General features: G+C 38.9%; 1 protein-coding gene across 1 annotated transcript in view; it reads left to right on the forward strand.

Moving 5' to 3' along the window:
* Positions 1-12,200, forward strand: part of b4galnt4 (beta-1,4-N-acetyl-galactosaminyl transferase 4) — a 212,030-nt gene extending 199,830 nt beyond the window's left edge. Inside the window, exons 12-20 of the mRNA XM_015375728.1 lie at positions 142-242; positions 469-542; positions 677-2,219; positions 4,448-4,827; positions 4,939-5,092; positions 5,883-5,955; positions 6,675-6,828; positions 7,023-7,149; positions 8,067-12,200. Of these exons, the coding sequence (XP_015231214.1) occupies positions 142-242; positions 469-542; positions 677-2,219; positions 4,448-4,827; positions 4,939-5,092; positions 5,883-5,955; positions 6,675-6,828; positions 7,023-7,149; positions 8,067-8,181 (2,721 nt within the window). The 3' untranslated portion in view covers positions 8,182-12,200. The remainder of the gene's footprint in view (positions 1-141; positions 243-468; positions 543-676; positions 2,220-4,447; positions 4,828-4,938; positions 5,093-5,882; positions 5,956-6,674; positions 6,829-7,022; positions 7,150-8,066) is intronic.
* The last annotated feature ends 216 nt before the right edge of the window (positions 12,201-12,416 follow it).

A 12,416-nucleotide genomic window follows, 5' to 3' on the forward strand; every position in this document is an offset into this window, starting at 1 on the left:
ACCATCAGGTTAACCAGTTTTGATAGATTTTTAGTTTAAGTATAAAATAATGACTAAAATATTTAACTATATTTTCTTATAAGTGTATAGTCAACATTAAAGTTGTGTATTATTCGGTACTGAGATGTAACTCTGTTTTAGGTCTACCTATCTTTTGTCTACCCTAATGACTTCACACGTCTCACCCACATGGAACGGGAAAACAAATGTTTCTACAGAGAATCCCCTATCTACTTGGAAAAGTAAGCACATTAAGCTTTATCTTTTTTGCGAGAAAAACAAACATTAATCTATGTCTTGTATAAACAAACAGCTATGCTGCTCAATGCAGAAAAAGAGTCACGGTGACCTTGATGGTACAAGCTCATACAAACTCTCTTATTAAATACCCACAAGTCACTTTAAAACTTTGCCTTTTAGCTAATGTTTGTGGCCATATGTGGATGTTGCTTCTATTTTGTCTGCCAGATTTGGTTTCTACAAATATATGAAGATGGATGAGGAAGAAGATGACAGACCGTTCTTTTTCCCCAACCCAGATGGTAACTAATGAGCAAACATGCACTCCTCGCAAAAATGTACTCACAAAAAAGCCTGCACAAACCAAATAATCGTATTCATATTTACGCAAGTGTTCACACTTTAACATCTTCAAATCTCCTTCCTTTGAATTCAGATTTTCTTGAGGAAGAGGAGGTGGTGGATGCAGAAGATGAGGCAGAGATTGTTGGCACGCAGTCGGCTAGAAAGTCCTCTCATCCAAGTCAGTCCAGTCTTGTGTATAACACTTCCAATCAGCACTCAAAAAATGGAGCCACAGCGGTTAGCAGAGAGGAGGAGGAAGCTAAGGAGGAGCCCAAAGAAGAAGGAGATGAGGAGGAGATGGGAGATGTTGAGAATATCGTACGCCACAGAAAAAGGAAACAGTCCTCACACAGAGATAAGCAAATGGAGAGAATTCTGGACAGAGACTGGGGAAGGGATCATACCAACGCAAACAGAAGACAATATAGCAGAGAAGTACTTGATGAAGACCAACCCATTGCTGTGCTGCCAGATGTGGACAGTGTGGTCAGGGGTCGCTCTTTGGCATGGGTCTATACAGGTCCTTCTGAAAAAGACCCAAACAAAAAAGGTAAATCTCAAGGTGGTGAAGGAGATCCTGAAGCGCCTCCTAAAATCAGCAAGTCTTCACTCATTTTCCCTCAGAGGTCCTCCCTCTCTGCACTCACCAGCAAAGCAAAGCAGATCCTGAGCAATTCTGCCCATAGCAACCAACCCCATAATAGTAGCAACAAGCCTGTTGGGAGCAAGAAGGAGAAGAAAGATGAGAACAAGATCTACATCACTAGGCCTCGGCCTGCAAAGGAGAGAGAAAAAGAAAGGGAACAGCGACGAGAAAGAAGGGAGGAGAGGGCATCTCGTCATCCAAGAGAGGTGTTTCCAGGAGTCTTTTTGTACCAAACTGGGAAGACTACAAAACTGGTAAACTTGGGTCCAAGAAGACATGGTGGAAGAGGTGGCACAGGGGTGAGGCACCTTATTGGTGCCCCTCAACTTTGGCTCAACCGGCCAACTAAAGAAAGTAAGGCAGCAGTTAACAATAAGAGTTATAAAATACAGACTGAAATGGCAGAGAAGTCCGGTAACAAAGCAGCAATAGCAAAACATACAGAAAAAATAAAAAAGAGAGGGGAATCCCAAGATATAGGGACTGCTGTCACAGCTGACCTGCCCGATAAAAGGGACTTCCAAATCCCTCTGTCCTTCCATCAAAAGCCCCCTCCGACCCAAGCCTCTGAAACAAGGTTAAGCTATACAGAAAATACAATCCACAATCAGCTACGGGTCACTTCTTACCTTAGGACCTCAGAGATTACAGAATCGCAGCGTCAGCTAAACCCAGAATCCCATCCTGCAGACATTGAGCAAGATACAAACCGCTCTAATCCTGACCCTGATCCAGAGCAAGAGCTGGAACCAGAGGAGGGAGAAATGTCGGACTACAGCTACGAAGAGGTGGAGGTCCGGCCAGGTTGGGCGGAGGAGAGCATCAACTGGCAGAGGACATTCTCAGTTAATCCGATGGACTTTGAGCTACTGCGGTCGGATTGGAATGACCTGCGCTGTAATGTGTCTGGCAACCTCCAGCTGGCAGAGAGTGAAGTGGTGGATGTGCTGGCACAGTACATGGAAAAACTCAATGAACGTAACGGAGGGTAAGGAATCAGGGGTGCCCTACAGTGCTTTCCAAAAGTATTCAAACCTTTGAACTTTTCAACCTTTTGCCATAATTCAGGCTACAAAAATAAAGGTATAAAATTGTATTTTTTTGTGAAGAATCAACAAGTGGGACATAATCATGAAGTGGAACAAAATTTATTGGATATTCTTAACTGCTTTTAATAGATAAAAAACTGAAAATTGGGTTCGCAAAATAGATAGAAAAAAAATCCCTTTATTGTCCCACAATTGGAAAATTGTGATATTCAACCCCCTCGAGTTAATGCTTTGTAGCAATATCTTTTGCTGTGCTTACAGCTGCAAGTCGCTTGGGGTAATGTTCCTATGAGTTTTGCACATAGGAATTTTTGCCCATGCTTCCCTGCAAAACAGCTTGAGCTCAGCAAGGTTGTATAGAGAGAAAACAGCAGTTTTCAGTTCTTATCACAGATTCCCGATTGGATTCAGGTCTGGACTTTGACTTGGCCATTCTAAGACCTGGATATGTTTATTTGTAAACCATTATATTGTAGATTTTGCTTTATGTTTTGGATCATGTTTGTTGGAAGATAAGACCTATTCTCAGATCTCTTGTAGACTCCAACAAGCTTTCTTCCAGAAAGGTTCTATATTTGGCTCCATCCATCTTCCCATCAATTTTAACCATCATCCCTGTCCCTTCTAAAGAAAAGAGGGCCCAAAGCATGATGCTGCCACCAACATATTTGACATGGTGTGTTCATGGTGACGAACTTGGTTGCTTTTACACCAAACATAACATTTTGCATTGTTGCCAAAAAATTCAATTTTGGTTTCATCTGACAGGAGCATACTCTTCCACACGTTTGCTTTGTCTCCCTGGTGGCTTGTGGCAAACTGTAAACGATGTTTTTTTATGGATACCTTTTAATATAGGGCTTTCTTCCCTAAAGGCCAGATTATGGTCATCTAGGCTTCATTTCTGATCTGTCTTCTCCTTTATTTGAGCTGAAAATTTAGAGTGATGGCTGGGTCATTGTAGATGTGCAGTGGTCTGATACTCAATATTATAACTTGCACAGTCCTACTTTAAACTTCTCCACAACAGTATCTCTGACCTGCCAGGTGTATTCCTTGTTCTTCAAAGCAGATGGATTCTATTTATCATCAGTCATTTAGGTCAACATTGAATCATTCAGAGATCCTCACTTAACTTCTGGTGAGAGTTTGTTGTCCGACCGATTTTTTTAGTTATTTTTATTTTTTTGCATGCCCCACTGTTAAGGTTTTTTTTTATTCCTTTATCCAACAAACTCTGTTCCACTTGGTAATTGTGTTCCACTTGTTGATTCTTCACAAAGAATTACAACTTTATGTCTTTATGTTTGTAGCCCGAAATGTGGCAAAAATACTCTTGCAAGGCACTCTAGTATAGTTTGGGGTATCTACTATCTTGAGACTTTCAAATGCATCTTTTCATCACATGTGAATCAAACAAAAGGATTTGCTGGGCTTCAAGAGGGCTTAATGCCAATGATGGACTTGAGCCATTTTAATTTCAGTATGTTGGAGTTAGGTAAAATAATAAGGGCACTGAAATAAATCTTTCTGCAAGCTCTTTTTTTTATTGGATAGGATAAGTTATTAAAGCCCTGGAACTTCCTTGGATGTTTCCCAAAAACAATAATTTACCCTTTAGGAATTCTATGTGATAGACCAACACACGGTAGTTCACAGTTAGTTCTGAAACTGAACAAAAAAAAAAAAGATGAATTGAGATTAATTTAAAATTTTTCACACTGGATAGTTCAGTGCATTTATATTAATACATACCCCAAAACTCTGACATGCCTAAATAAAGGCATTATAACCAATTAGAAAATGAAGTCAACTTATTTGCAGTTAAATATAATTGTGAAATTCGTAAAAGATTTAAGCACTAGTTGTAACATAACACAATCTGATTTGAAGTGAAATATATAGTCAAGAAATCTTGATGGCAATCTTTATTTTTTAGGTTAGACTGACTTTTTCAATATTTATTGCAAATGCACTTTTCATTTCTTTTTTCTTTCTTTACTTACCACCCATGCTTATAAATAATTTAATTATTGCTTAAACTTCAAACCCCATCTCACAAATAGTAAAGATTTTAGATTATATAAAGTCAATGAAATATATTTCAGGCAAATTTTATTTCATATCTACCTTAGTGTCCTTAAGAATTTCCACACATGTTCTCCAGGATTTACACCCTGCTGAGAATCATCAATGTTGAGAAGCGTCGTGATTCGGCGAGGGGGAACCGCTACCTGGTAGAGCTGGAGTTGATGGAGAGAGGCCGCAGTGTGGTACGACTCTCAGAGTACATTTACCTGTTGCTGCACCGTGGAAGACAAGGAGAAGAAAGCGTAGAGAACACAGACACTGCTCCAGCCTCTGCCCCGGCCGTGCTTCCCTCCGCACCTACAACCAGCTTCACAACCCAGCACCCGTCTCCTTCCACTAGGTCCTCACTGCGGCCTGGAGCAACACCATGGAGCACTGCTTATGCTAAGCCTCTTCTCTGCCAGCCTGTCATGCTGCAGTGGAAGCGAGATGTCATGGTGCACTTTGTGGTGCCAGGTCAGTTAAAAGATTTTCTTGGCCAAAAATTGTTAAGTGTATCATAAGAGAGGCTACTTAAAAGAAAAATACAAATCTCTGGCCTTTTCCGTATGCCTTGCTCTCCTCTAGTGAAAAACCAGGCTCGTTGGGTACAGCAGTTTATTTCGGACATGGAAAATCTTCACCGCCAAACAAAGGATGACAACTTCAGCATCATCATCGTCGACTTCGAGAGTGAGGACATGGACGTGGAGCATGCTCTCAGAGAGAGCAGTGTGCCAAAGTGGGTGATAGGAAGATGTCTAGTAGCATGACTAGAAATAAAACCTCATGGCTCTGAGTTTCAGATTTTCCAAGTACAGTAACAGATACTTTGAAAAAGTGGTACAACAGAACCTCAAATTAAAGAGTTCAATAATATATAAATCACTGGTTATTATTTGACCTGTTATAAAATATGTCAGTTTAGAATGTGCTTGCAGGCACTATTAATAAAACCCTTATTCTGTTTAAACATTTCAGCTGAAAATTTTTTTTAAAGACAACATAAAGACATTTTTTGCCTTTGCAAATTCTCCCTTCTAGCATCTGACCAATATAAAGCAACAATATTTAGGTGCAGTTTAGGCAGTTGGGTTAAGAACCTTCTGCTTTATTATTCTATTATAGAATAAAGACCAATATGTGATATTCAGGTTTAAAGCAATGGAAGAGTAATTTTCAAAAACAGCTCCCCATTGATGCATAATATCTATTTGCTCAGTTTCTTAAAACACAAACCCAACCACAGCTAAATCTTTGGAGTCATAAACTTCCTACATTCCATGCTTACTGTGTGCACTACTCTGCCTACAGATGTCAAAACGTTTACATAATACATTTTCTACTTCCAAATAAATGTAAATTTGTGTTTTCAGTTTGAGCTTTACTCATTTCAATTTTAAATCTAAAGCTTTATTTAAAAAGGCACTTGGAGAATTTCATATTAACTAAGGTGTTGTGTGCTTTAAAAGGTCTGATGACCTCAAGATACTGGGGGTTACTGATGTTTTTGTTTGGATTTGTTTTTACAGATATGAGTATCTCAGAAGAGAGGGGAACTTTGAGCGCTCTGCAGGACTGCAAATTGGAGTGGACACCATTAAGGTTAGACAAACAAACACACTAAAGGAAGACAGCAGTGTGTGAGCTGGGATGGTAAAACCCCTCGCCCAAGGTCAGACAGTGACCACTCAACCTTTTCTGGCTGATGGCCAGATGGAAAAAAGTGCTCATGCATAATGAATCTATCATTGATGGTACGGTCTGTCAGTATCCACTTGCCCTCATCTGCAAGTCTCTCCTGCTTCCTTTGGCCATCTCCCACTGAGCCAGGCTATGGGTTGACGGGGAATTGCTTAGACAGAACACGTCATCCCTTCTGTTTTGTGTATGTCAAAGCTGTCACATCAATTCCTTTTTATGGGTGTGCCTGCGACCCCGCTGAATCCTCCATTGGGTTCTCGATCACACACCCGTGCACACCAAGCCAGACTGGGCTTAGCGCTTCCAAAAATCTGAATAGACGTTGATCCTCCAGTTGGGTGTCAGGGCTGTCAGTGTGGGATGACATAGATGTCACTCATGTCTAAATGACCCCTGGCATCTTCAAGTTAAGACAGGCTACTGAAGCCCAGCTTAGACTTCTCCCATCTTTCAATCTTAAAATGCTAAATTAAACACAAGTGAACAATCACTCAGATTTACATCCTTCCAGCTCTTTCTATACTTTGCTTTATTCAACACAAAAAACAACATACATTAACAGAGGTTAATTAAACCAAACAATCCTTAAAATTAGGAAATGTTTGATTTTTCTCTTGCAGGACAGCCACAGTATTGTTTTCCTGTGTGATCTGCATATACACTTCCCTCTCAACATACTGGAAAGCATCAGGAAGCACTGTGTGGAGGGACGCCTTGCGTTTGCCCCCATCGTCATGAGGCTGAGCTGTGGTAGTTCACCCATGGAGCCCGATGGTAGGATGAGATCGCCCAAATAAAAGCCTTACACATGTAAACACATCGGTTCAGACAGACGCTACTGAGTTTGGATTTTTGTACCAATTTTTAAATCTCTAGGAGTTTTTGAATTTGACCTATGCAGCCATCTCGATTCTTTAATTAATCTAAACTGTTATTCAGTTGGACCTTTACTTTGTTTTGTTTTGCAGGTTATTGGGAAGTTAATGGCTTCGGTCTGTTTGGGATTTACAAGTCAGATTTCGACAAGATTGGAGGAATGAACACAGAGGAATTCAAAGACCGCTGGGGAGGAGAAGATTGGGAACTTCTGGATAGGTAAATTAGTTAACTGAGATAATGATCCATTGATTCTCTCAGAATAATTGTACCTGTTTCTTATTCCCTCTAGTGTGCCCTTCCTTCTTTGTCTCCTTTCTTTTATGCGTGGATCCTGCCACTTATTGCTCTTTCATTCTTTTGTCATAGAGTATCTTTTCTTCATTTTTTACTTGCATTTGCCATATTTTCTTTCTTTTTTTATCTTATATCCTTCCTCCTACCTTCTAAGTGTCAGAATTTTATTTTTTTGGAATGTCAGTAAAAAATATTCTGCTTGTTCGATAAAGTCGGCAAGTGATGCACGTTAAAATCGCCTCGGCTCTAATTGGCATGCAGTGGGAACGCCAGAGCCAGGTTGACCTGATAAATTACGTGACACCATTGAAAGCAACGTACGGACGTCATCACACCACGCCAGTTGCTTCTGATCTAACAAGCCGAAACTACTCTGTTTACAGTCGATAAACATGGAGCAGCACTGGTGAGAGGGATTCGGACGGATAAAAGAGTGAAATGATAAAGAATATTCACTACTGTATGCTATGGCTTCTGTCCATGTTGCTCTCCATTATTTACTTCCCTGATTTCCGTCACACTGTTCACAACATCAAATGTCAACCTGTGGCAACCTGTTGACACAGGTTGTCAACCTGTGTTGCCACACAGGTTGCCAGCTTTTTAGTAAAATGGGAAAAGATCCAAAAGCCAATTGTAAGTGGTTCAACTCGTTTTTGAAAAACCCGGGTTTCAGTGGGAAAGAGGATTATGTTTCTTCAATTCATGCATTGACACAGTAAAGGAAAATGTTCAAAACAGAACAACCTTCCATAGAAAAACATTATTTGGATGTTTTAATGTTATGTCCTCATTTCAAGCAATATGTTTTTGTAATGTTTCCTCATCTTCCCCTGCAGAGTGCTGCAGAACGGTTTGGAAGTGGAAAGGCTACGTTTAAGGAACTTCTTTCACTACTACCACTCCAAAAGAGGCATGTGGAATGCTCAGAACAAGAAAACTCCAAAAGGATAGTTGGACATTTTGCTCAGATTATCCTGAAACCCACCTACAGACCCACTGTGTTACAGAGAGACTAGTAAGAGCTCACTCACTGCCTGAACTTTGCCCTTTTTCAGAACAGGCTTCAATGAGAGGCTCTGTTTCCCTACCGGGTTCTGTTGCAAAATTTGTCTGGGTGAGAAAACTGAGTCCAAATGGGAGGTTTTGGGGGGGGCGTCACTCTCTCCGCAGACAGGCCTGAGTCATCACTTCGCCTCACTGACTGAACTACTGTACAGAGAAAAGTTATTTTTGTCTTTTTTCTCTGTTCTTTTTGGTGCAATTTTTTTCAGACAGAATGGAAAGAAGCTGTTTTGTGAATGGAGGTGTGTGCGGAGGTTTGTATGTACGGGTGTGTATGTGTGGGTGTGCTTGGGTGTGCTTAAGATTAAATTAAGCACCTTTTTCTAACATGATGTAAAAACAACCTAAGAGCTTTTTCTAACCTGCTCTTCCATCTGAGCTAAATAGAATGTCCATCAAATGTTATGTATCTGATTCACATCTTGTGACCTACAGAAGCTTAAGTAGAGGTAACGCAGTATTTCTAAATGCATCAGCAACTACATGCTGGATGATAGAGGTGCTGATCTCTTAACTAGATCCGTTCATCCTCCAGTCATTTACATTCTTTTATTCTTTTTATGTTCAAATACTTTTCAATCCACTTAAATATTTCATTGTAATGTCAGGACAATAAATTACAGTACGTTCTTGTTACAAATGGCTATCTTTGAAAACTCTGTTTACTTAGGTCTATGCTGCTGTTGTTTGAATAGAAGATTTATTTATCCTCAATGATGCAGTAACATGAGTGGGTGCTCTTTTGTTTTGTTTTGAATACACTTTAAGTTGTACTCTGTAACTTCGACAAACAAGAAATATTTTACCCCCCCCTAACTTTTTTGTGAACAGGAAAACAAAACTATTTGTGTTAATTTACAGTCGGCTGAGTGTTTCATGGTGTACAGTGTTTGCCTGGCATATGACAATCCTGGTAGAGATGTATAAAAAGCCTTTATCTTATTTCAAAAAACAAAAACAATTCTATTTTTTTATTTAAAGTTAACTTATTCAGTGAAGAAAAAAAGAAGTTTTGGGAAATCTTTTAATAAACTATGTTTAATGGTTATTTATGTGTAAACTTAGCTTCTTTGAACGCACATCGTGCAACTTTAGGTCACCAGGGGCGCTAAACCTGTAACTGCCCGTATTTTGCTTCTACTAAACATCAAAAATAATAGCTAAGATATAGGAATATATACTAGGAGCAAAGTGTTAACTTACCAGTCTAATAATAAAGTAGAGAAAAGAGAATCAGTTTTACATAAGGCTTCGTCTTTCAGCCTGCACCAACAAACAAACTCCTTTCCAAGATCGACTCTTGCTTTTCCTTGCGCACTATCCCTTTCACATTTTCTCTTTTTAGCCTCCTCAGAAGGTTTAAACTCTTTCCTTGCCTCAGCCGTGACTAGTAGTTGAGAAGGTGGAAAAATAGCAAAAGCCTTTAGCTCCATGACGATATCAGAGCCTGTGGCCATAAAGCAATATGTTCTTCCAGGTCAGTAAGTTTTACGTAATCAATGTGGGATGGCTTCCATTCAGTCTGTTAATGAAAAGGAGGGATGTTTAATACATCACTTTAAGCTGATTGGGTGACGTGCCAGCTAGTACCTGCCTTCCATAAAACGCTTTTAGCCAACCGTATCAACGAATCATAACGTTTCCCACCTACAAGCAAGAAATTGTCACTATTTTAGCTAAAACTGAGTCAATTGTGTTATTGTCAGGTGAGTCCTCCAGCTCAGCCTTGTTTGTAATGTGTCGTCATTCCTACATGTACCACCCCGAAAAACACTGCTGGCATTTCATTGGCCCAAGACGGCTTTATTAGAGGGAGTCTTTCAAGATGGATTTGTTGTGAGACTTAGAACTCAGATCTCGTGACAATCCAGCTTGCAGTGTAAGGTTAAATGATGGTGCGTCTTCTACCAACTTACAAAAGCAGTATTTCAAGAGGGGAGCCCCGCTCGTAGCATTGATGGTGTCAAGCGCTGTTTATTGCCTGAGGAATCATTTAAAATAACTCATATGTGTCAGCTCTTTAGTTCACAAAGTCTGCGGTGTGCCTTTAAAAAAATAAAATTGAAGTAGCGATCCATTTATATTTTATGTTTAAACCTGAGACCTACCCTTCAGCTCCATCTATTCCACAGACGGCTGAGAATTTACAGACACTGGACTTTTTCTCTTCAGGGTTTCCCAGGGGCATACTGTAAATTTGACCTAACGATATGCCCATATTTCTCCTACTGACACAAACGGTGAGCAAGATTTTAACAATTTGTGAAGAGTGCCACCTTTGTGATCACATAAGGAATAACTGAGGTTATATGCTGCCATCTAGTAATTGTGGAAACATACTGGAAGGCCCTTACAGCTACTCTACATACATCCATCATAACTATGAAGTTCAACTCAACTCTGAAGGGATTTGGTCACATAATTTTAAGGTTAAACTTTTACTGTAAGCTAAAAAAAAACCAAGATGAGTTTAGCTGAGCAAACAGGATGAAAAGACCCAGCATTCGCTGCCACACAGGGGATACAGTTTCTATTTTGAATAGCCTGGAAACCTTTGCTGACAGCATGGCATCACAAACTCTTAAAAAAAACAGGACATTTTGAAGAGAAAACCCCTGGTGGGCTATAGCAATAATTTGAAAACAGGTTGTCATTTGTACTAAATCTTCAGGCCATAGAATCCATCTTCGGTCAAATGTAAAATAACTTGTGGGTGAGCTCAAAAAGGAGGGAGTGTTAGATTGGATGCAGGTTTCTGGAAACTAGAAACGTCTTTATAAAGCAATTTTAATAGCAACTAACTGAGTAAAAAAAATGTTTCTTGTTGAGGCCATTTGCTTGGTCATCATACCCTGTTTAGGTTACTTCTTGGAAATTATTATGCAATCAACAAACTTTACGTGGTTGCTATTTTGTGAGTCAGAAGCAGAAAAGTTTGAAAGTACTGATCTGAAGAAAGTTTGAGATACTACATTAAATGCCGACAATTGTTCTTCTCAAAACTATATTTTCCTCACTGAATAATGATTTCAATTAAAGTATAAGTTTCAGTTAAAGATTTTATTTTTATTTTATTTTTTTTTTTACTTTATGTTTCAGAGTGAGACAATGCAACTGTAATTAAAGGTGGATTCTCCTGGGAGCTTTTTGTACATCTTTACTTGGATTTATTAAAAAAGATATACTGGTAATTTTGAGATCAAACCTAGCAGAATGTCACATGAACAGCTATCAAAAACATGAATTGTCTTTTACATTGAAGAAACCAGCATCTGTGCTTAGTGTGATGATACTTGGCTCTTTCCAAACGTGTGCCTTTATCAGGGTTCGGCTGCAAGCAGTTTTTTTTTTCTTTCTTCTTTTTTTACTATTACTCTTAAACTCCATAGAGAGCAGGGACTGAATGACACATAAAGTTATTTATCAACAGACTGTACTGTCACTGTAAACTCAGATACACTGTAAAATTAGGATTTTTGTGTTTTATATGATGGTTTATTGACATGTCAGTGTGTTTTTTTTTGTGTGTCATGATAAATTAAAAAAGGAAGATATAAACACTGAGAATGAGCTGGAGCAGACGGTTGATAGAGAGTGGGGAGCAGCTGCAGTCTAACAGGATCCCACCTGCTCTTATTATTTTGTCTGGGGGCCATGCTCTTAATGCGTCTGTTTATGCAGCATGGGCATCAGCTAGATCGGATGTATACTGTAAGAGCTAAAGATAGGATATTGACTTTGATTGTTAGAATTTTATTTCATCTTCTACTGGAAAAAGGCCTATACTGTACATTATTTAACACAGGACTATTTAAAAATATAACAAAAAAAAACAAATAAATAAATACAGTATATATGTAATAAATCTTCATATAGGAAAATACATTCTGGGGTAATTTCTGTGAAATTGTTTTGTAGAGAAAATATTTTAAGAATGTATTGTATCTTTATTTTGATTTGTCATTTTTTTGCAAATAAAATTTTATGCTTATGTCTGGAATTCTTTTTTTTTTTTTGCACATTTTCTGTTTAGGAATCAGATTGCTTATTTAAGCTTAATGGTTATCTAAGAGGAAGGAATAATAATAATCGGTTATGGATGCCATGCCTCATGTCACCACATA

Source organism: Cyprinodon variegatus, unplaced genomic scaffold, assembly GCF_000732505.1.
Source record: "Cyprinodon variegatus isolate N-32 unplaced genomic scaffold, C_variegatus-1.0 Scaffold124, whole genome shotgun sequence".
In the NCBI taxonomy this organism is placed as follows: Eukaryota; Metazoa; Chordata; class Actinopteri; order Cyprinodontiformes; family Cyprinodontidae; genus Cyprinodon; species Cyprinodon variegatus.